Source organism: Ochotona curzoniae, unplaced genomic scaffold (assembly GCF_017591425.1).
Source record: "Ochotona curzoniae isolate NIBS_2020 unplaced genomic scaffold, NIBS_Ocur_1.0 scaffold_4506, whole genome shotgun sequence".
In the NCBI taxonomy this organism is placed as follows: Eukaryota; Metazoa; Chordata; class Mammalia; order Lagomorpha; family Ochotonidae; genus Ochotona; species Ochotona curzoniae.
This window is the reverse complement of record NW_024467119.1, coordinates 44429553-44453922: the sequence shown is the minus strand read 5'-3', so window position 1 is coordinate 44453922 and position 24370 is coordinate 44429553. Positions and strand designations below refer to the sequence as shown.

The 24370-nt window shown below is 42.8% G+C and overlaps 1 protein-coding gene across 3 annotated transcripts in view; it reads right to left on the bottom strand.

Moving 5' to 3' along the window:
• Positions 1–5278: 5278 nt before the first annotated feature.
• SGMS2 (sphingomyelin synthase 2) overlaps positions 5279–24370 on the bottom strand; it is a 92226-nt gene continuing 73134 nt past the window's right edge. For all 3 annotated transcript variants that reach the window (XM_040967057.1, XM_040967056.1, XM_040967055.1), the window contains exons 3-6: positions 22307–22424; positions 16052–16205; positions 11239–11405; positions 5279–10055 (exon numbers count right to left, since the gene is read on the bottom strand). In XM_040967057.1, coding sequence (XP_040822991.1) covers positions 9852–10055; positions 11239–11405; positions 16052–16205; positions 22307–22424 — 643 coding nt within the window. In that variant the 3' untranslated portion in view covers positions 5279–9851. The remainder of the gene's footprint in view (positions 10056–11238; positions 11406–16051; positions 16206–22306; positions 22425–24370) is intronic.

Genomic DNA, 24370 nt, shown 5'->3' with positions numbered 1-24370 from the left:
ACAAAAGATGGACCTACATCAAACCTAAGTGATGCTAAGTGAAAAGATTAAGTCCAATGCTATCAAGCTGTAATTATAACAGTTATCATGGGGCCCCAAATAATATTTTGAAATCAGTGGTTCAGCATTAACTGCTTCCTTTTTTCATTTTTCTCTTCCTGCATATCTCTCTCCTTTCCTTGGCCCTTCCCACTGTATTAATTCTTTTCATCATAAGATTGAAGCTGGTCAGGCTATTCTTTTCTCTTTTTACGCCTGTATAATATGCAACCCTGCCCATCTTCCACATTACTCCCTGCACTCCCCTCCAGTGTCTGAGGTACTAGAATTTCCTTGGATTACTGTTAAGGGGAGGAAGATTCCTGAAAAACTGAGTGTCGCTGGTAGACAGCATCCCAGAAGAATCAAAACCCAACTCTCAAAGCTTCTTTATACTGGACAACGTGACAGAGCCTGCACTGGCCCACAGTTTGTTGTTGTTGTTGAATGTCAGTGTGGAAACAGTGTAGGTATCCTTCAACACATCAGCAGGACTGGGAGTGGGAAGCAGTGGCCTATTTGAGCAACAGACCATGGTTTCACAATAGAAAAGGAGTACGTGATGAGACACTCTGTGGTATGGATCTTAAAAACATTAGGCTGAGTGAAAGGGCCAGAGACAAAAGGATACACACTGCCTAACTGCATCTAAATGAAGTTGTGAAATCAGACCAGGAGGTGAACTGTCTGGGGAGGGACAAGAGCCATTTTCCAGGGTTGGTGGACATGTTCAGTATCTTAGCTGCTATCCAGGACTGTTTGGTAATTAACAATAAGCATCCATAACAATTATGGTCAGGCTGACATTAGAGTATACTCATATTTTTTTTTCTCAATGAAGAATATTACTCTAGAACTGCTTTTGTAAAAATATATGAAATGTACACGCACACACACACACTCCTTGTTTAAGTTCCTGTATGCTTACTAGAGCTCTGTTTCTGTAGAAGTGGCATCAAGCTTTGCTATGTGTTCACAGACCTTTCTCTTGACCAGTGTACTGTGAGAATCTAGCCATGGCCCATCCTTTAAAATCACAGTTCTACATTTCACAGAATTGTCTCATCCAGCAGTAAGGCTAATACTGAGTCCCCATTGTCATGAACTGTTCTCAGCGCAGAGGGATTCTCTAGATGAACAAAGCACAGTGCTGGGCCTCCTAGCAGTTCCCTGTTAGTGAGAAAAGACTAGAGAACAAATGTGTGTTTTGGCAGGTGGTTAGCCCAGTGGGGGAAGTGAAGCTTGTGGCTAGCATCCTAGCAGTTGGCATCTGTGTGTACCGGAAGGCCTCCGGAGTGACACCTGACCGGCTAATGAGGCCTGTTGACACCTGGGAAAGAGCCTTCCAGAGGAGACAGCAGGTGCAGATGCCCACAGGCTGATACGTGCTGCTGGTTTCCCAGGAACCAGCAGGTGGCAGAGCTGCAGTGGGAGGGACAGGGGCAATGTGGTGAAAGATGGACTCAGAGCAAGCTCTGGGAGGCAGGGCAGAGACATTGTCCTGATGCTCAGTGAGGTCCTGGAGGCCCTGGGGGCGGGAAGGAAAACCACCCTCTGGCTTCAGTTTTCTCTGGTTCACTTTGGCTGATGCTCTGCTTCCAGTCCAGCTTCCTGCTCACATGCGTGGGACAGCAGCAGCAGATAGCTAAATATGTGGGTCACTGTCACTTCTGTGGGACACCTAGATGGAGTGCTATCTAACTCATCCTGGCCCTGCTATCCTCAGTCTTGGCCATGACCTCCAGGTGAAATAGAGAGCTTCACTGGCTGCACCAGATGTCTAACCGAAGTATGGCTCCTGGTGACAGAGCAATTATAGCTACTTGACACTCAGTACAATGTTCAAGATTAAGGCCAGCAGGGCCAAAATGAGCCAAGACTACTCTATGGAAGGAATCATTTTTTTCTCATTAGAAAAGAAATAATAGCCCCCTCTATGCTAGCAATTCCTCATTCCCTTTTCTGTAGAGCACAACAAAACTATTCATAAATATAAGTGATTTGTGTGCAACATGTACTGAAGGCTGGCATAAATGAAACATTTGGAAACACAAGTTTGAACACATGCCATTGATTCATGGACAGGGCCCGATGTGGTAGCCTAGTGGCTAAAGTCCTCACCTTGCATGCACTGGGATCCCATGTGTGCGCCGATTCTAATTCTGGCTACCCTGCTTCCCATCCAGCTCCCTGCTTGTGGCCTGGGAAAGCAGTAGAGGACAGCCCAGGGCCTTGTATCCTTGCACCCATTTGGGAGACCTGGAAGAAGCTCTGGGCTCCTTGCTTCAGATCAGTTCAGCTCTGGCCTGTTGCAGCCACTTGGGGAGTGAATCAGCAAAAAGATCTTTCTCTGTCTCTCCTTCTTTCTGTAAATGTGCTTTTTCCAATAAAAATAAATAAATATTTTAAAAAAGATTCATGTACACTGAGTTTGTTTAATTGTAACAAGTGTATGAGCTCAAACAACTGGGAAAGTTTTTGTACTCCAGGCCATTTTGTACTAGAAGTTGACTTCTCTCTCCTTTAAAATGGTAACTGCAACTTTAAGAAAAATCATTAGCATTTGACAAAGAACCTGCCCAAGGTCTAGTTTGCCTCTTACACTAGCTGACTGATAAGAGAATAAAAACTGTGACCTTTGCCTTAAAAAACTGTGCACTGTTTAACCCTGATGGTGGCCACAGTGATGGGGCTTGGGAGCAAATTATTTCCAGGGAAAATAGAAACCAACCTCCAACTCTAAGGTGTGCTGTTTCATCTCAAACAACTGGCTCACCATTTCCTGCCCTGTTTATCTCACTGCTTGTTTTTAAGAGTAAAGAATGTATGTCAAGCACAAGCTGTAACATTCTAAACTTCCCTGCAGGTGCCACACATGAATTAAATGGGACCATGCACATGTACACACAACAGTGCATGACCCAGTATTGTTCTAAGTTAGAGGATAATCTAGTGTTACACTTGTAACAGTCTCAATAGAAGAGAATGAAACGTTAGATGTCAAGATTGCTGAAGCATCTATGCCTTTATCTAGTGATAAAAGCACCAGGTTAGACTGCTTCTTTGTCCTGCATATAAAGAAAAAGACATGAGAGTCCTGAATTGGAGACAGACTTCCTCACTCAAGGCAGCTAGCACCAAAAATGGCAGTATTTCTTCCTCTGGGCTTCCCCCTTGCCCTCCCTGTGTCCCTTGGAGACTATCTGAAGGAATCCAGATTATAAAGTGAGTTTGTTTCTTTGCCATGCAATGCTGAGCTTGGGGGGTTTTGATACTTGAGTAAGCAGAACCAACCAACCTTTTCACTGGGGGGGGGGGGGGGCAGATATGCTGTTTGACTCCAGGTGGCTCACTACGAGCAAAATCCATACACATGACCTGGGCAACAGCAGGCAGGACCTGGAATCACTGGCATACCCAGCAGAAAGTGCCAGGATGGAGACTCAGGTTCCCTGGCAGACTGCCTCTCCCAACAGTTAGATGGAAGACAATCTGAGATTTAACTGCAAGTCTGGTTATTAAGTAGAAAGGAATGGTGCAATGCATCCGTAGCAGGGTGAATGCCCAGGCCTTCCCCAACAATTCCTTAACCTGTAAATCCAACGCATCATATATTATGCAACTAGAATTGTAATGATCTCACTTAGAGGCTATGGAAGAGCTTCACGCTGAAACAACAGGCCTGACTTGAGAGACTGGGCTGCATCTTAGGTGAAGCACCCCTTCCAGCTGTGATACTATAGCCTGGTCAAGAAAACTGCATTCTGCTTGACAAGAATGCCCGAAGCCCGGCTAGGCTGTTCAAGCATGTCTAGGAGAACAAAGAATTTCACCTGGTACAGTCACAAAGGCTTGCGATCCCTCTTGGTTTGTGGTTTTTGCCTTTAAAACCCAGCTGTTCTGTAGTTTGGGGTTGAGAGGTCTTTGGGGCATGTCTGCACTGGCGGCAATAAAGGACTTTTCAATCTTATCAGTGTGTGCTTTTCCCCTGGCTTGGCTCACTTGGTACAATAACATTATACACATTTACAGCTTCGTGGCAGGAATTATGTCTCAGGAGCTCCAACGCACTGGACACGGTGGCACTCAAATGCTGAGTGAAGGTCTACTTTCCTGACTTCCTATTCCAATTTCTCAGAATGAGGTTCAAAGTATTAGAGCAGAGAAATATCCTCAAACCACTGTGGTCCTCCCTAAGCAGTGTGGCTTGGTCCTGGGGAGGCTGAAGGTTCTGTGCAGACCCGAGACTGTAATGAGCACCAATGAGAAAGGCTTGCCAATGTGACATTGAGCCATGGCCAAGTGAGCTGGTGGACTCAACACTTTTGTCCTCTAATATGGAGGAAATGAGGTGGGAGCCGAATGGTGGATGTCTACTTCCAGGGGGACTTCATGTTTTCTCCTGCCACCAAGACACGCCTGGACACATCCTTCACTTCACTCCACTCCTAAAATCAGCATTATCAAGGTAGAGCTTGCAAGCCACACGTGGATGATAACTATTTTTTCCTACCAGTTATCCTTAGTCTGGTTTTTAAGGATGTACACAACTTGTATCAGCTTTGTACAGTTCAAGTTGCCCCTTCAACTGAAGCTATAGTAAAGCTGCCTGTTGATTTCTTGTTGGAATTCTGGGAGAGAATTTACTCTTTGAAAAATTTTCACTCTCACCAGCACTTCCAGATCTTCAATCTCTCACAGAAGGCAAGACAAACGCTTTTACTTCAAACAAAATTTAAAGAAACCACCAAGGGAACCCAGAATGAATCAGTCTGCCACTCCCTTGGTGGAGGGATCAGAGGTTACTTTCGTATCTTATGCATTGCATGCTTGATAATGGTAGTGGTTGGGCTATGGCCAAAACATGGTCTGCCAATGCTGCAACTGGGGGGTCTGGGGCATCGCTGCCATGAGCGATCCATCCAAGGTCCAGGTGGCAGTGACAGGGCTGTTCAGATTCCTGTTCTATCATTTCTGGATTGCCTATATGCAACAACTTACTTCATTGAACCTTAGAATCTTATCCTATTCCCCTCCCATCTCTGAACCAACTACACCAAATCCATGTTTGGTGGTCGGGGACGTGGGAGGACATGCTCTATTTTCATCAGGAGAGCAAAGACAACTTTGTGTTGCCATGACAAATCCAGGTCTAGTTGAGGGCCTACCCCTGGGGTCCCTCTGCCAAAAAGTAAGAAATGGGATCTTGAATTTGTTGCAATTAGTAACTTTGTTGTGAATAGTAAAAATTGAAGTCACAGAGGCTCTGACTAATTTTCTTCCCCAAGAAGGGCCTTATATTGTTGTCAATTACTTTTCATTTGAAGTCCAAAGAGAAAGGGGAATATTAAACATACTCTGGTCCATGTACAGTTCTATCCAATGAAGTTATTCCTTATTCTAACAAAAGTACTTGAAGAAAATAGCCCTCTTGTGTTTTAGGCAGTACTCCAGAACTAAGATAATTCCAGGAAGCTTGGAAATAACTGTTTCAAGGGAAAAAAGAAAAAAACCGAAAATACAGTTTTGAAAAGACTGTTGATGTCACTGTAGTTTATTGGGTAGATACAAAGTATAAGCTCTTGCATGTTTTTTTAAAAGCAAAACCAAAAGAAATTAGAAACCAAGCACACATAGTCTTTTAGAATAAAAACATAAATTAGTTTAACAATTAGGCACTTAAAATGTCAATGTAAAATGGCATTTTAGAAGTATAAACTGTGGTTACACTCCTAAATTCCTCCTGAAAAATTTTTGTTATAAACACAAAAACACAAACATGGAAAACATATAGCTAAACAAGCGAACAAAATCATAATAATAAAAAAAGAGCCTGAATTCATATCCCATATGATAGATGATCAACAAACTGCTGGGAAGAAGAAAAGAGCCTCTGAAATGTACATATTTGATTAAAATGTAAGCATTTAATAAAACTATTCCAATAGCATAGAGTAGATATCATAATGAAAAATATATGTCAGGAAAATAATGAATTCTACACTTAAAATTTTTACTTTACAACAAGGCACTTAACACATTGAACAGTACAGTAAATCTCCAAAAGAATACAGCTGGCTACCTCTCCAATCCTAACCAGACATCTGCAGCATCGATCATTGCATAGGAGGTAAATTAAAGAATGAATTCCAACTTGGCAACCAGATTAGCTTATTTTACAGTTTCTTCTTTGAAAAGAATTCCATAATAAAGCACTCGTTTCATTCAAGATTCATTTAGAGCACAGCACAGTTAGATTCACAAGTACTAAAATAAATCAGAATTTGTAAGGTGGACTATCTGTACAAAAACGCATCTTTGGGCACCTTCGACGTGATTTTCAGTGTTTGGGTACCGAAGACAAGAGCACTTCTTAATAGAAAAAATATTTGCAGCAACGGAGTCAAAGGAATTAAATTATTGCAACATCATGACATTAAAAACAAAAATCCCAGGAATCTTTCTACATAACAAATAGAAAAAAAAAAGTCTTCAACACATGGCCTCTAACTTACAAGATACTTGATTTAAACATGTAAACTCATTAAGAAATTCCTTCTCACACTTCATTACACTGCGAGGTGAGTGTGCTAAGACCGGCTTAAATCTGCATTCAGTTTTACAGTACAAAAAATAGACAACAAAATAAGATTCAAAAAAGCATATAAATATTTAAAGAACAAGATATGATCTTTCAATTAAAAAAAAAGAAACTGCCTGAAATGTAGCATGTAAATAAGAAAACCATTGGAAAGCCTGGTTTGATGTTCAGAGTAAACAAGTGGTGGTAGTTACAAAGGGAGACATTAATGATTGTGACAGGAAGAGGTAATTTGCAAATTCACTTTGATAAAATGGATACAAGATTAGATTTGCAACTCCATATAATCTGATCACATTTATCTTCTGCCAATGACTTAAAAGGCCTTTAAAATAATTTCTTTCACATGGTACTTTCAGATTATTGGCAAAAGTGAAAAACAAATGCCCTCAAAACACTTTAAAACGTGGGAATTGAGTTCCAAGTAAAGTAAATAAAATTGCCACAAGGGGGCACTGGTAACACAACCAAGAATCCTAATGCAATCCGACTGGACACTCTAGGCTCACTCCAAATGGCCTGCCTTCCACTGCATATCTTATTTCCCAAGATGGCAGTAAAATGAAGCAACAAATTCACAATTATTTCAGGTGACACTGGGAGAGAATACTTTATTTTTAGATCGAGTAGAAGAGCTAAAAAACTAGAATCATAGAGCTTCATTTCCATTGGAAGGAATTCAAGAAAAACTGTGGCATAATTTTGTTTCAGACATTTCACAGGACAGAATAACAGGTAAAGCTTTCAGTCGGAGCACAGGCCTGCAAGTACAACGCCACAGGTCAGCTCTGTGTCCTCACTGGCAAAGACAAGGCGCTCCAAGGACTGATGTTTTGTCAGCCAAACTGACATTTTGGGTTTCAAGTTACTATCTGTAAATGAATATCTCTTATTGTTCCCATCTTGAAACTTTGGTGTCTTCAAACTATATGCTTGACTTAGTAACTTGCTAGACAGCTATGACACCCGTGAAAAACAAGGGGGTGGAGTGTCCACAGACATGGCTTCACCAGTGTTTTTAAAGTTCTTTAAAAGGTGATGGTCTTGTGTTTGAAAAACAGGATGACTTGACCAAAATGCAAGGCTTACTGCTTCAAGGCGTTCAACAATCAATACACAATGATTTTTAAAGCTTCAACATTTTTCCTTATTCACTGGAAGGAAGGTGGTTTACTCTAAGACATGGCTAAATAAGACTCTAAGGCATATCAGATTGTTTTATTTGAATTAGAGGCTCAAGGAAAAAAAAAAAACTATGTTTGGAGAGAAAACCCCAAGAACAATATCAGATAAATTTCCTCATGATCACATAACGGCAATTGGAAACCCAGTGTTTTTGAGCAGACTGCCTTGTTCTAGCACAAGTGTCAATATTTAATAAGTGAGCACAAGCAAAAGATTGCATAGAATTTTGTCTAAAAACATCAGGAAAATAGATGTTTGTACTGGTTTATTTAATAAGAAACTGCAGAAAAATCCTTGTATTTCTAAGCCTGCCAAATAGGTGAAGGGCTTCAATTCTGCGTTAACACAATTACATTAGTCATTTCACTCTCGAATCAACTCTCCTTCCACTAGTGGCCCTCCTGTTGTGTAGACAGAACCATTTTGGAAACATGCACAGAATTTTAGCACCAGAGATGAGGACTCTTCTCCAGAAATTTGTATTGTGCTTTACTCAAGCAATTGAAAAGTTGATTTTATATAATGGAGGCTGAGAGGTTTATGAGGATTAATTTGGAATTTCCACGCTAAGGAAAAGGAAAGCTTCACCCTCAATGTCGATGTAATGCCCTTCCTCCACCTGCAGGGGCCGCTCCTTTTCTGCCTTAGTGGTGAAGACACTTTGTAACCTTCAAACTTTTCCCCCCCCCAGGTTACTAGAACTCTTGCAAATTAACTTTGTACTAGCTGGCAAATTAAGCCAAGAAATAGCCACAGGATTCCATGGCATGAAACAATGTGCTCATATGTGACCAGGTTACAAAACAATCTGTTGTGGTGCATCACCTCAAAGAAATTTAGAAAACAGTCACCCCTTTGCCTTGCAGCTACCTCAGCTGAATGCACTGATCCCAAAAGTATATTGTAGTGCAGCACCATGTGGGACTTGTCACGGGGTAGAAGTGCTCCATTGGGCTATATTGTCCTGGGGAACTAGTCCGGGGGAGGCTGAGTCTCTTGCTGAAAGGCATGGATACGTTAAGTGTTCAGGCTCCATCTTAGTTTCCCAAAATGTACGGTCAAACTAGCAAAGATCATTCTCAATGAAGCATGACCAATGAGAGGATTTAAAACCAGATAGGACGTGAGGACCTGACCTGGAAACACAGGCCTGCCCCTCAAAATGGCACGAACAGCAATTCGTGCATGTGTTCTCAGCTCGTGCTTGAGTGGTCGACAGTCCCTGGGGTACGGGTTGCAAACTGACCAAGCAGACAGCACCTTAGTGTGTGTGTGTGTGCAAGGACCACTCATGAGCAGAAAAATAGCCCCAGGTATCCTGAATATCTGTCTGAGATTTTAAAGTGAAATAGTGATAGGTGCAAAATCTATAGGGCATGGTAAATGCTTTCATACTTGCGATCACTCCCCCTACTTTTTTTTTCTTCAAAGTGAAAGTGTTATCTAGTGCCCTGGGTGGTGGCAGTAGGTGGGCGTTATTCCCCCAGACCTGACACCAATCCTTGCCTCCCGACAGCACTGAAACAAAACCCACAGTTCACAGACGGCCAGCTCATCGCCAAGCCTGATGTGAACCAGCATTCAACATTAGCTTATTCTGCCCATACATTGGCTGTATAAATCCAGGTATTTTATTTAAAACATTAATACATTTCTTCTGACCTTGGGAGGAAAATAAACCATGAAAAAATTCTGAAGTAGAAGGTTTAGTGGAAAAAGAATAAGGAAAGGAGCAGTCAGTTCTTTGGCACCTCTTTAACAAGCTCACTAGCAAAATCCCAGTTTGAGGGTTTGTCACCAGCCAATGAAGTGCTGCAGGAGAAGGCGTCTTTCTTGGGATGAATTAAAAAAAAAAAATCAACAACCAGTCCATGGTTAATACTTGGTTCACCTTGCTAATCGTGTACACGGAATTTGGTCCACTCCTTTATTTAGCAGTCAGTTCTCCTGAAATAAAAATATTAGAACTATACCTTTGGTTACAGCGCTCATTCTTTTGGTATCCAAGGGCTCATGCCTGTTGTCCTCAGGTCGATTTCTCATTCTCTTCGCCTGTCTTCTGAACCCGTGAATACTTCTTGCATGATGACTTGAAGCAGCCAGGCGGCCACGACAGTGGCCAGGAGAAGCAGCAAGGAATGGAGCCTTGGACGTTTTTCTCAAAAAAATAGAAGATGGGGAACCACCAGGCTCGAGATAAGAAATTGGTCTGGGAAGAGACCTTCAAGTTCTGTCAAATGGGAAGGCAAAGGCATAATGAAACATCTCTCTCCTGACCCGAGACCTCGCTTTCCTCAGTTCTCGTTTGTTGAACTGCTTCCAGGCCTTTTCCCTGCCTGCTCTGCCCCCTGGTCCCCTTCCACCCACGTGGGGGCTGTTCCTCTTGGCTCGGGCCATTTCCTCTGCCTTGGCTTCTTGGAAGGCTGGAGACTCAGGCCCAGAGGTGAAAGGTACTGAGGAGGAATGACTTAAGGCCCAAGCAGGATGGAAGAGTGTGAGGAGAGCTCAGAAGGCTGAGCATTCTAGAAGATGGACATGGTGGCTCTGTGGTACCAGGAGACCTCTACATGGAAGTGGAGGAAGAAGATCAAAGCAAGAGCCGAGAGAAGGGGAAAGAGTGCCAAAAGGAGGAGGTAGTCTTTGAGGGGGCGTTTATTATGGACCTAGGAGTTGGATGCACAGCCTATGGGAATGGCATATCCTGATTGTTCAGGAGTCTCCTTATCTGCACCACACAATGTGGAGAGTGTGGAGGTGAGGAAGCTGAGGGCACAGTCTGTCGCAGGGTGAGTGTGGGGGCCAGCTCTTCACGAATGAAGAAGGGGAAGGCACAGAAGCAGCAGAAGCGCAGAGTGAAGGGTCAGAGGGGAATCCAGGGAGCACCACGTCACCAGAAGATGAGGTGCCATGTGCATCGAGCCCCTCAGAAGCTCCTCTCCTCCAATCTACATGCCCTGAGGGCAAGGGGTGTGTCCTCCTGAGCTGTACCTCGAGGCTTCTCTACACAGGTGGCTCGCAAATTTCAATTCTGCATGTGTACAAAGCTTGGGGGGATCTTCAAAAAGTTCATGGAAAATGCTTCTCATAAAAAAAAAAAAAACCACACACAATTTCAAAAAAATCTTTACCTCAACACAAACTTCCCATCTAACTCCATTTTCCATAAACTCTTTGAAGTCCTCTCACCTTTCTTCCCTTTTTGCATCAATTAGTAAAATGCCATGCTCTATAATTTCATAATTTTCTCCTCTCAGGACACTTATTTCAAGCAGCAGCAGCGATGGCTGTAGGTTGAGGTTGAAGTATCCTCAACCACATATTTGGGCGACAACAACAGCATCTCCGATTACACTCTCCAAGGCCCCACCCTGAAGAAAAAGAGGACCCTCCCCCAGAGATCTGACTGCTCTCACCTTTTCATTGGCCATGGAGTGGTACCACCAAAACAGCCGAGTAGTGATGTAGTAAGCGATGATCACGTCGACAGTATAGTGTTCGTGTGCTACGAGGATGCAGATGATGCCAGCAGCACTCAGCAGCCAGCACAGTAAGTGATACCACCAGAAGTGACGAGGTGAATCTGGCCGGCAGAAAAATGATACTGTTAACGAGATTCCCACTGACAACTCCAGGCTGTCCTGCTGCCCTGAAGGAGACTAATCTTGGATGGCAAGTCATGGAGACAAGAACACTGAGTGCCCCCAAGGGAGTCTCTATGACCCATTCAAGGGTGAGTTTGGCGTGGACGCCGACAGAGAGGCCACACCTGGCAGCCTGACCCTACTCATGAGCAGGTGGGTGCTGTCAGAGGTACTACGTCTTGCCTATTGTGAGTAAGCAGTTTACTAAGAGGACAGAATTGCTTACAGTATTAGCTGGTGTGGACCTGGGATGGCTCTTACAAGACACCCTATTGGAAAGAAACTTAGGAGAGGGCAAAGGAAAAGAGAATTGCGTATGGAAAAAACAGGGGAAATGAGAAGGCATGAGTCCTTCCAATCAGATTTTCTTTGGTTTCTGTAGGTGTGTTGGGGAGGCAAGGATGGAGACAGCATTGTGCCTAGGAATCTTGATTCTCAGTAATTTTCTATGGTTCTTGCTAATAGCAACTCTAATGTACTGCCTATGGAAAGCTCAGGATTTCTGCTCATTGACTTACACACTTCTAGCCTTCCTGGGAGGTCACAAAGTTCATTCCACTGATGAACTAGCCCTGTAGTCCAGACACCTCCACCGCCCGGTCATGCCAGGTGTTAGTGACAGATCTCTTTGGAACCAGAGCTCATCTCTAATTACCTGGTCATCTGTTTCTTTTATTTTTATCTATTTTAGAGTTTTATTGGCTCATAGTAAGTTAATAATCTCCTAAGATGAAATTTATTTCGCATTTGATTGTGGTAAATTTGTAGTGATATTTGTAAACAACTACGGAAAGCTGGCTCAGTAGCAAAAAAGAATTTTGGACAAAATATCAGATGAGGTTCTCATTCAAATACAGACTACTTTTTGGTGAAATAGCAGTTGTTCTGTTGGTCCCAAGTGGGCAATAAGATAACAAACCTTTTTTGGTACACAGAAGTCTGATGTTCTAATTTTGGATATATTTCTCATTACTTCTTAAGTGCTTGATCCAATCATAGAGTTCTAGCAGAGAACTCAGCACCTTGGATTTAACACTAGAAGAAGTCTTACTGCTGTAGCTTGGGGACCAGTCTGTCACCATCATGTCCATTAAAAACAGAATTAATGGGGCTGCATTGTGGCATAGCCTGCTAGGCCTCCTCTTGGAATACTGTCATCCCATGTGAGCACTGACTCCAGTTATGGTCACTCTACTTCTAATATAGTTTCCTTCTGGTGCACCTGTGAAAGTAACAGAAAATGGTCCAGTGCTTGGGCCCCTGCTGCTCAAAGGGGAGACTCAGAGAAAGCTCCAGTCTCTTGACTTCAGGCTGGCCCTGTCCTGGCTGTTGCTGCCATTTGGGGAGTAAGCCAGCAGATAGAAAATTCTGTTTGTCTCTCTTTCTTCTCTTCCTTTTTCTATGACTCTGCCTTTCAAATAAAAAATAAACAAAAAATGGAACCAACACTTAGAAACTTGAAAATTTCCACTCTGTGCATCCTCCAGCACCACAGATACCTTTCCCTTAGGTCACACTAAGTTTGCTTCCCTCCTTATAGCTCATCTGGCATTTACCTAAAAAGTTCAAATCCTCAGAGGACTGGTTCCAAGGCACCTAGAAGCCAAAACCTACAGGTGCTCAAGCTCCTTATGTCAAAATCGTACCAAGGCACGGCTTGTAATCCCCTTGTAATCTCTCCAGGTTACCTGCAATATCTGAGAGAGACTACATGCCATATGAATTCCTGCTGGACAGTACTGGGTTAGGGGATGATGACAAGATAAAGGGCTCTACAATTACAGCACAGCACAGATGTAACCTCCACAGGGGTTATCACCTGGGACACTCTGCACCACTGGCTGGATCCACAGGGGAAGAACACACGGTTGTGGAGAGCTGTGCATTGTTCACCCTCTTGATTCACAGGAAGCAGAGCTGAAGGTGGTTGAAGGAGGAAGGCAATGGCCTGAAGAGTCATTTGACTTCCTACCCATGGAGTTTACAGGCAGTGTTTTTCCTTGAGGGGGTATTTTCTATTATGCTGCCACACTGGGCTCACTACTCATTCATTGAGAGCTTTGGCCAACCAAAGGATTTAACATTAGCTCTTCTGAAAGAGAAATGACAAAGCAGTAGTCCCCCATGTACTCTGATTGTACCCACAGGATAATACCAAGCCAAAAGATGACACACATAATACTTAACTACACTGCCTGGGTGGGACCCCAGCCCCTGTCGCCATCTAGTAACAGAGATAACAAACTTGGGGTAGTTAGAAACCCCCCAGACAGACACTTATTGCTAACAACCAGTGATAGAATTTGTACAGCTGTAAGGAGCTCTCTCTTATTAACCCACCAAATGATCCTGGGCTGGTGTTTTCACAGTTTCTCACAACTAAATCTGAATCTACCCACAACCACTGGGGAAACAAGGAAAGAACACAAACTGATCTAAGACAGGCAAGCAAAGACTATATACATGATGCATCTAATTGTAGAAGCAGACTTTTCAAAGAAATCACTGGAACCGTTAATTGCTTACTACATGGTATGATTTAGAAGACAACTGTTTCCCCTAATTGTGTACAGAACTATAAAGTTCAGTTTGTATTACTGCAGATTTTCCATCTTATGTCTCACCAAAAAAAAGAACCCTGTGGAAAGCAGAATACAATACTTCCCATTGCCTTATGTAAACTTAACACTATTTTTAAAAACCTCAAACCAAAATCATAACTTGAGGAGAAATGTCTCTCTATGCTGTGTGTCCTTCAAGCAAGTATAAACCTAATCACAAGGTGTCCCGCTTTTGCTTTGAGTTGAAAGAGCAAGTGATAGCAAACATTAGTGTCTGATTACAAAGAAGGACACCCTTGCTTGGCAATTTGGTAAGATGAGGTGCCTTGGGTTTACAGAAGCCCTCAACACAGCCAAGAAATGAAAAACATGTAACTTCATGAACCATACTGAGTAACTTTATGCTTAAGTTTCATTATCTGAAAAGTGAGAGTAAAAAAAGCAACAAGGACTCTGGAATATTCTTTCTATTTGCTATTAGTATAAATTACCACTTGATCTTCAGCTGTTTCCAAAATTGACTCAGTTTTTCTGGTGAGGTGAAGGGGGCCTCTCCTTCACTTTCTTATGGTTTTCAACCCACACTGCCTTCATTTTGACCTGTACTCTTCCCTACCCTCATTGCCATACTCCTGCATAAACTTTTTGCCTGATCCTCACTGGGGGGGATGCTCCTACTACTTGAATGTTCCTCTGGACTAGGAACTGCGTGGAATCATCCTGAGCAATAGTTAAGAGAACCATAAACGCCACATATGCCTCAGCACCAATAACATAGAAGTAGAAAGGCAGTGTGCTTCCAGTTAAGGAAGAGGGCAGTTCCTGGTGCTGCTGGACGCAGTGTGAGTAGTACCAGGCCTATGGAAAAAGATGCAGAGAACCCTCAGCTTGAGGTCAAGTTCGATGATAGCCCCACAGTTCATATGCTGTTCTTTCTACTGTGAGCTTATGGCTAGACTCTGTAAGAGATCTCAACTCCTTGCTATGCTGTCCTCAAAGCAGAACTTAAATCAAAATCTTAAGTCATCTGTTGGGCAAACACTGCCTCCTGATCACTGGAAGATGAACTTTTGATACCCCACTGCCATTCCAGCAGGCTAACCCTACTTGGATCACTAAATGGCCAAGACAACCAGGAAGACAAAAGAGGAAGCAGAGGGGACCTGCTTCTGTCAATCTCTTCCCAATATGCTTCAGTAAGACAACTCAGATCAAGCAAACAACACTGGCATGGGGCATGCTAGAACTAAAGATGAAAAGTGGACAATGACCAGCTGTTTCAAATATCAAAAACAAAATATTGCAGGATTTTGGAATCAATCTATAAAACCTCAGAAATCTGTGAAAATAGACGTGCAAGGCACCTAAACCAAGATACAACTCTTCAATGAACAAAGCCTTGTTTTGGCCATAAGGATTGCATTACTTGATTACATAAGGATGTTGTACATGGTGGGACTGAGTACATATACTCAGAAAGTGGTTTCAGCTTCGTGTCTCCATGTTTCTCGTAAGGAACACTATTGGCAAGATGTCCCAAGAAGATGTCTATTAGAAAGGGTAGAAGATGGCTGAAAAATCAGAAAACTGGAATAAAGAGGAAAGGTTTTTCAAAAGGTGAACACCTTAGCTGTACTATTTGGTATGGTGTAAGGGGATCTGTCATGCAAATAAATCAAAGGCCCACACAATGACTGTGACAATTCTTTCTCTAATAGCAACAGTTTCTTCTCAGTTTTGATAGTAAGAGAGTTTGCACACTTTGGGACATACTAATCAAGAAGGATGATGTGCCAAGAGGCATGCTAAATGCTACAGAAAAGCCATGGCTAGATTTTAAGACTACAGCATTCAAATCACATGACCAGTGGAAATGATTACACACACACACACACACAGCCCTACACCCCTCTGTCTCTCTCATATCCATCAAACCTAACAGAACAGGAACTTCCAGCACCTTCAGGGCCTAGGGATCCCACCCACTATAGCAGTCAGGTCAGTGGGAAGGAAGTACTACTTACATTCCTTGATGAACAAGTAAGTCAGTGTCAGCACAACTGTGTGGCCGCTGAAGAGGAAGTCTCCACACAAAATATGTGATCCAGTAATGGATAAGCCACCACCGGAGATCAACCGAAGAATCCGCTGTATTTTTGCCTGAGAGTCTCCATTGAGCTGAATGACACAAGATTGGGAAGAAAATCAAAAGGCTGATAACATCTCATTGCCATCCTGGTTGTGCACTGTGGTCATATTATGTGGCATCCACAAGGGTCACCAGTTGTGACCCTGCTCTCCCCCTTTTTAGCCCAAAACTTCAAAAAGGAATCGAAGGGGAGGCTCCTGAAACAGTGCTTTACTCAAAATATTGGCGAGTTTTATTGACATGTTTTGAATTATTCAATATGTTACTAATAATATGCGTTGGTGGTGTTGTGTCCTTGGGCAGAGCTTTTAAAAATATTAATAACCAATGACTTCATCACAGCCACACACTGAAATGCAGATGAAATCTACTTTCTTTCCTTTTGGCAGAGGGAAGTGAGGGTTTGGGCCTGTTAATATTTTATTCAGCTGCATACCACAGTGCTAATCTACAGTGTATTGGGATCTGGAATTAAGTGGGAAGCCTCATGTGTACATATAAATGTATTACTGTCTGATCGAAACATTTACAATTTAAAATAGGAACTACTCCATATTAAGTAACTGAAATAGGTTTGAAAATGATGGATTTGAGGGAATACTGACAGCTTTAACAATGAGCAGTTTTCATCAGAAAAAGCATCCACCAAAGAAATAACCTGTGCATTGCAGCAGGGACAAAGGAGAATGGTTTTTCGGAGAAGCTGTAGAACAGAAGACGCAATGATGGGCCTGGGCAATCATGAAAAGTTTAAGCCCTACTAAAAAGTAACTGGAGAGGGAGGAGTTGGTCAAAATGGTAGGCATGAAAACCTGGAATACAGAAATGTTAGGGAGTTGGATGGAAGGTTGTGGATCAGAATTAAAAAGTTAAACAATTTGCCATGGTGATGTCCACATCCCTGTTTCCAGGTCTAGCTTCCAGCTAATGCACACACTGAGAGACATGGGTCATGGTCCATGCTGTTAAGTTCCTGCCATCCATGTGGCTCCTTGCTCATGGCTCTACGCTGACCCAGGTTCTATTGTAGGCTTTTGAGGAATGAACCAGAAAACAGGAGATCTCAGCCTCTTTGCCTTTCAAATAACTGAGTTAATTAAAGAATGATACTTGGGCAAATATATGATTTTGTACATGGAAGACAAATATAGGATGGCTATAGCTGGCTCGTTGATTGGGACTTAGGAGCACAAGTGACATGCTGCCTTTTACATTCAAACACATTGCTTTTCAGCAACTGGCCCCTGTTTCCTGGCTAATCCAGGCTTGATAGCGGTTAGCCTGGCAAAGAGGACAAGGCTGTGTCTTGTCCACCTGCATGCATAGTGGTGAGGGAAAATAAGGCCTGTGGGTGATAAAGACAGACTCTGGGAGTACAGAAGTTAAGTCAGCCCCAGAGCAAGTAGAAAACCATCTTAACCAGTACAGCAAGCAGTTCATTGCCTAAAACAACCCTCTTGGGGCACCTAAGAATGTCCTGGTTTTAAAAACATTAGATGGAAGACTTGTGTGTGTATGTGTGTGTGTGTTTCTCCCTGTCTATCACTCTGCTTTTCAAAATAAATAAAGCTACAAAGAAGGACAAAGGAAAAAAATGTTTGCCAGTGGTAGGCACAGTGTAGTAAAGTTGACAGCATCCCATACTGGAACACTGGTTTAAGCCCTGGCTGTCCTGCTTCCAATCTAGATGTCTGCCGATGTGCCTGGGAAGTCAGTGGAAGATGGCCCGAGTGCTTGGACTCCTGACTTCTGCCTAACCCAGCCCTGGTTGTGTGTGTGTGTGTGTGTGTGTGTGTGTGTGTGTGTGTTTCTTCCTGTTTCTCTACTGCTTTCCAAAATAAACCTACAAAGGAAAAAGAAAAAAAAAAGTTTGCCAGTGGCAAACTAGAGGCAAAACCACAAGAATGTAGGTAAATAAGCAAGAGTAGACAGTCCTTAAATGAAATGAACCAAGCATAACAGGTGATCTGCCAGGAAGAGACTGGATTGGGAAAGCAATAAAGATGATACCCAATGAAGACAGGAGGCCTGTATGTCACCAGAGTAGCATGACTCACTCCAGGTACATCTCAGAAAAGGTAGATGACCAACTCCATAATGTGATGCACCCTTGACATGTAGGATGATATCAAGCCATGTGCTTGATCACATCAGCCACTGTCCTTCAGGAGCCCCTTGTCACTATTTGGTACATGCAATTATGCACAGTGGAAACAGATAAAATGTGTGTACAGTCTGCCTAACCAATGTGTTCCCAGTTTAAAAAGAACACAGTATTCCCCACTTCAAGACCATAATTTGTTACTTACTCACCCAAGCTAAGTCTTTAATTTCTTAAGTATGTAAAGACTTAAAAGCCATCAGTCCCTTCCTTTGGGGTCAGATGGATTCACAGGTACATAGAGGAACTGAAATAAGCCATTTATGTTCCTTTCTCCTTGCTTCCTTGTCAACGCTGTTCATGGGTGACAGTTCTCCCTGATCCATAGTTTTTCTTTCCATGATTTTTAGCTATTTCTGGCCAGTTGTGGTCTAAAAATATTAAATGGAAAATTCCAGGAATAACACAGCTCATAGCCTTCACATAACTTCTACAATGGTATTGTTACAATGGTCCTATTTTATTATTGTTGATAATCTCTTCCCATCACCAATATGTGAACTCAAGTATCACAGGTATAATGTGTAAGGAAAAATTGCACCTACATGGGTCAATATTATTTTCACTCAGTTATTCACTGGGAATCTTGAAACATAATGACACAAAGAAGTCTTATTTGAAAGGCAGAATGACAAGGAAAAGAAAGAAATATGAGGGAAAGATCTTCTCCTAGTCATTACCTAAATGGCTGCAACAGGCAGCATGGAGTCTGGGTCAGGTGAAAGCTAGACGCCTGGAACCCCAGCTGGATCCTCCATGTGGGTGACAGGAACCATCAATGGATGTTCTTCCAGGTGCATTAATAGGACACTGGTTTGGAAGTGGGGTGTCACACTCTAACATGGCATGCCAGCATTGCAAGTCATGGCTTAGTCCACTGTAGTATGCCAGTCCACCATTGCCATCTTGAGATGTTAGATCATGCGTTGTATAAATGCTAAACAGAGCCCCAAGAGAAGGGAGTAGGGGGAAAGAAAAGGTCAAAAAAAAAAAAAAACCCAGGAAGAGAGAAAGAGAGTTCTTGTCTAATAGAAGTTTTCCCTCTTTGTTTTTCAGGCCACTGGGATCACCCATGATAGATCATTTAAGACTCTTGGTTTTCCGATTTTCCTATTTCAGATGCCATGTATCCTGTTACTGACATGGGACTGATATACAAACCTAAGAGTACAGCAACAGTGCAAACAAGCAGAGTGGACAGGATTGGTGTGACTGTAAAGTTTCCTCCAGCTGGGACCTCCATGCACCATTTTCCACAAAAACAAATTGGGTATAGGAGAACCCAACACAGCTACTGCCAAAGAAAACCCTTTCCAATTATACTGTTCCAGCAAATGATGAAGTATGGTGGACATCTATCAACAGAGAGACAGATGGACCCCAAAAGCTTCCTCAGGAAGAGACATGGTGCTATTGCAGGCAAATATTCTTCCATGTGACAAAGTAAGTTTGAAAAGCTAAATAATTTCATTCATTACGTCATAACAAGTGGATCACAATTTCTCTAAAAAAATTTTTTTGAGTGCACATCAATGCTGGATTTTGTGGTGGAACCAAAGGACTTAGAGTAAGCGATGGTCAGGCCAGTTTTTTTTTTTTTCTTTTTTTCCCTCCTATTGGTCAAGATGCTAATGTCCCTGACTGAGGTCCCTGGGTTCCATTATCAGCGCTGCTCCCAATTCTAGCTTTCTGCTCATCTGCACCAGGAGAAGCAGCACGGGATTGCTCAAGTATTTGGGTCTCTGCCATTCAGCAGAGACTTGGATGGTGTTCTCAGCTCCGGGCTTTAGCTTAGTCCAGCCCTGGTCAGTGCAGGCATTTGAAAAATGAACAAACAATAGGAACTTGCATGTTTTTTTCTCTCTCTCTGCCTTGTAAATTAAGAAAAGTGGGTGGTGGTGGTAGTAGCACAGTGGCATAGCACACCAATCCTCTATCTGGCACCTGCACACATGTAGGAGACTTAGAAGAAGCTCCTGGGCTCTCAGCTTTGGATCAGTCCAGCTCTGGTTGTGACCATTTGGGGAGTGAAGAGTAGATAGAGGATCTGTCTCTGTCTCTTTCTCTCTCTCTCTGTGTAATTGTTTCAAGTAAAATAAACCTTTAAAAAAAAGAAGGGTGCACAGACTTTCTCAGGGAGACAACCATGAAACTGTGAGTCACAGATGTCACCGTAACGACTCTTAGGACATCATACCTGGTGAGTGACACGTGGCAGTAGGCTTCTATTACTAGATCTGGCACCTCAGCACACGTTTCCATGTGCAAAGCTCTGTCACTGCTGGTAGTCATGAAGGGCATTCTACAAAGTCAGCCACACAGGACGCAGGTAGAGTCTCTAATGGTTTTGTAACCACAAAAATCTCAGCAGCACTCAAAGCCAGCAGATGACCCAAATTTAGAACAAACACCATTGTGTTCCTGTTCTGTGAACACCACATCACCTCTAGTCAAACAAAGTGACTGTTATTTGTTTTCCTGAACCACAGTTCAGGCGCCCATAACCTGCTTCTGCTTCAGGAAGTGGCTCTGACAACTGAACCAGGGTCATGGGTTGTAAGGAGATGGTCTGTTTCCATGACGGGCAAGGGCAGCTTGGTGATCTAGGGGACATGCTGACTCATGTGGCTTTCAAAAATGGCCACCCTTCCACAGCTGATGATCTTGAATTTACTTTCTTTTCTGTAATCACAGCAATTCATGCCTCCAAACTTCACCCCGCTGCTAGACTGGGCTGTCCTCCCTTTCTGCAGCCACCTCTCCATTTAACACATGGCAATAGCCCATTAGTCCTGTTTGTTATACTTCTGAACTCCTCCCCTGCCCTAAATTAGTTTCACTCAAAATCAGCCAATGTTTAAATTCAATATGTACACTGTTTTAATTACAGGCACTTTCTGCTTTGATGGCTTTGGAAAATTACAGCTTCTCCAAACCACACCTATATTTGGTGAGGGCGACTGCTGGCTTCTCCTGAGCCAACTATTTCTCCTTCGCTGCACATATCTGCTTAGTGTTCGGCAGTTCAGTGGGACATCATTCCTTTGTCCAGAAAGCATGTGATCTCCGAGTGTTCATTCTCTAAACCGTGGTGTCCTGGGGTCTAAGATGGTTAATGGCTCTTTCAAAAACCAACACTACCTAGAGGAACTGGAATTCCTGCTTCAGAGGGCTGTAGGGGCCCTTCTATACTGCATCTCAGCAACCAGTCACTCCAGCCCAACTTCTAAGAACTGCAGGTCACCCTCCACAAATCTACAGGCAACTTATCTGCACATCTTGTCGCCCCTTCCTTCCAAATGTGTCTGAAATCAAATAACTGATCCCTCGCATGACCAAGGGTCCCACTGGGGAATCTGCGCTCTACATTCACATCTCTGGCCTCCCTGTTCACTCTTGAACTTATTGTGACTAAGCTACTCTCCTGGCCCTAAGCTTCCATCCCAGCCACGTGGTCATTCCCTTGCTTGCTTCTTGCCCACATGTTTGCTTGCTAAAGAAACATTCCTGACTGTTAGATAAAATGGTCCCTACCCTCCTCCTCGCTGTCACCTTCACTCAGCTCTGCTGTTCTTCATGTGATGATCACGTGGCTCATCACCACGGGACACACTAAGATTGATCATTTGTCATTCCTCAGAAAAACAGAAGATCCAGGAGAGGGACTTGTCGTGGTTCCTACAGTGCCTGCTACAGAAGAAGCCTTACTCATTAGATGAATGCATGAATAAGTCAATGAGGCAGAAAAAAGCAGAGCCAAGCACCCAATGGTAATTTTTGGTTAGCAGCAAGTGAACATTTTTGCACAGAGAGGTATTCATTTTTATGTACGCATTCTAGTTTCTCTCCCCAAATCTATAGAAATACGTTCATCTCAGTGAAAACGAAGTGTCTAGAAGAATGTATAATACAAAGTGTTCAATACCATTTCCTTGTTATTTCTCTGCACAGGTATTTGGAGGTGCTTACCTTGGGAGCACACTGGAAATGCATTCCAGGCACAGGGAGAGTAGTAACGTACATTGTGATACAGCGATACAGGTACAAAGTCCCAATGATAAAAAAGAACCTGCGCCCCACGATGGACCTAAGGGAAAAGTAGGGAGGGACAGAAACAGGTTTACCAGTTGTTTTTGCGCCTACTGTAATACAGGCCAATGCTCTCCAGGAGAAACTAATTACTGCAGAATGGCACCAACAAACAAGCCACAGCTAAATGGAGTTTAAAGGCTTGTTTTAGAGCTGCCCCAGCCCTGTGATTCCATGCAGGGAGTGCACTTCAGTTTCAAAAGAAACAAAGAGTCATCAATCTAGGTGGTTTAGCACCCCCCAAAATAGGGAGTGTGTTGGAATTGGGGTGACTAAAGCAAACTCAGTGTAGAGTATCACCTCCTCTGAGAATGACACTCTTGGCCACCACTCTGCATGTTCACTCAACCTGTTCTAATATTAATAACACCCTCTCTTGAGAACATATTAAAGGTAGGAGAACGCCATGGTCCCAGAGGAATTAACTAATGAATGGAGCTGCTATTACATAATTGGACAAGTAGGGAAGTGTGACAGGTCATTTAACCCAAGTTATGAAAGCAAGGTTTATTTGGGAACCATCCAAACGGACTTTGACGACCGTGGCACCAACCATTTTCTCAATGACTAAATAGATTTTTCAGAGAATTACACCTATGATGTCCAAACGGTCCTTCACATTGAATAGTAAGGTTGTAAACCAATTTATTTTATTTGATCTTGATCCCAAAAGGCAAACACAAAAACAGGGAAACAAACCAAATGACCCACAAGTTCATTTTCACTTTAAGTTTTTGTGGAGACAGTTGTTTCAGCTGCCATTAGCCCGCATGCTTCTTTATCTGTGCACGTGTGGACAGCTTTCAGTCAGCAGGCTGTGCAAGCACTTTGAAATCATCTGGTCTAGCCCCGCCAAGCAAGGCAACTACAAGTGGGACTCAAAATTCAGTAAGTTTACAGCAGGCTATTCTTTTAAAGTTGTTCATTTTTTTTTATGGACCCACAAATGATGCCACGAATACCCAAATGGCACTTGGCAAAAAAAAAAAGATTCACCAACCCTAGAACAAGGTTCCGAAGGGTTCACCAGTTACACTAGGCCAAAGGCTCTGCTCCTGGTACCACCTGCCACCTGGGGAAGCACCAGAGTCTCCTGAGTGTCCATCCCTTCCAAACATTAGTTGTGTGCTCAGGTTTAGAAGCTCTATGCTTTGTGAGATCAATGGATGAGTGGGATTCAATTAAGTCCATATAACTGCCAGTTATAACTTTTTAGGACACAGAAACCACTTCAGGTCTCCTCTTATCAGAACTCTCACATTTTCGAAGCCAGTCATGATCAAAGACTCCTGGGAAAATAGGCTGTTCCAGGCATGTGACATATAACACTGGATAACACTGGGTTTTCTTCAAGACTGTGGTTCTGACATGGATCAGGTCTAATTCAGGTAACTGTTTGGACTTCTAAGTTAAGCAGTTACATACAAATCCATATTTTAACTGTGTGTCTCCAGTAGTTATTTTAAGTACTGCAGCAAAACAAGAATTAGAATAAAAAAAAAAATTAGAGATGACCACTACCCATGGTCACTCTAAGGCTTGCCTTCACCAAATCTCTGAATGATGAAAGTGTTCCTTTATTCCAAAGACATTTCTTTCAAAAGTCTGTTATTCTAGCTCTGTCTTTTCTAGGGCTAAAAAGGAACAGGTAACAAACAGTTCTGAATGTCTCCCCTTGGTTAAGGGAAAAAAAACCAATTTACCTTCAAGCTCCAAAGGAGGGCTGTTTGGAATCCATACTCCATGCTGTTTGACATAGTGCGGTAATAACAGGGAATTATTATGAGTCAATTATATTCATTCCAGCATTCTGAGTTCAGCTGTACACACAGCAGAAAATGAACTTAGGGGAAGCAGGCACTCTACAGCCTTATTTAGAAAAAGCACTATGACTAATAATTTTCTCCATAGCTTTGAAAGATGCTTTTAAAACCAGTGAGTGAG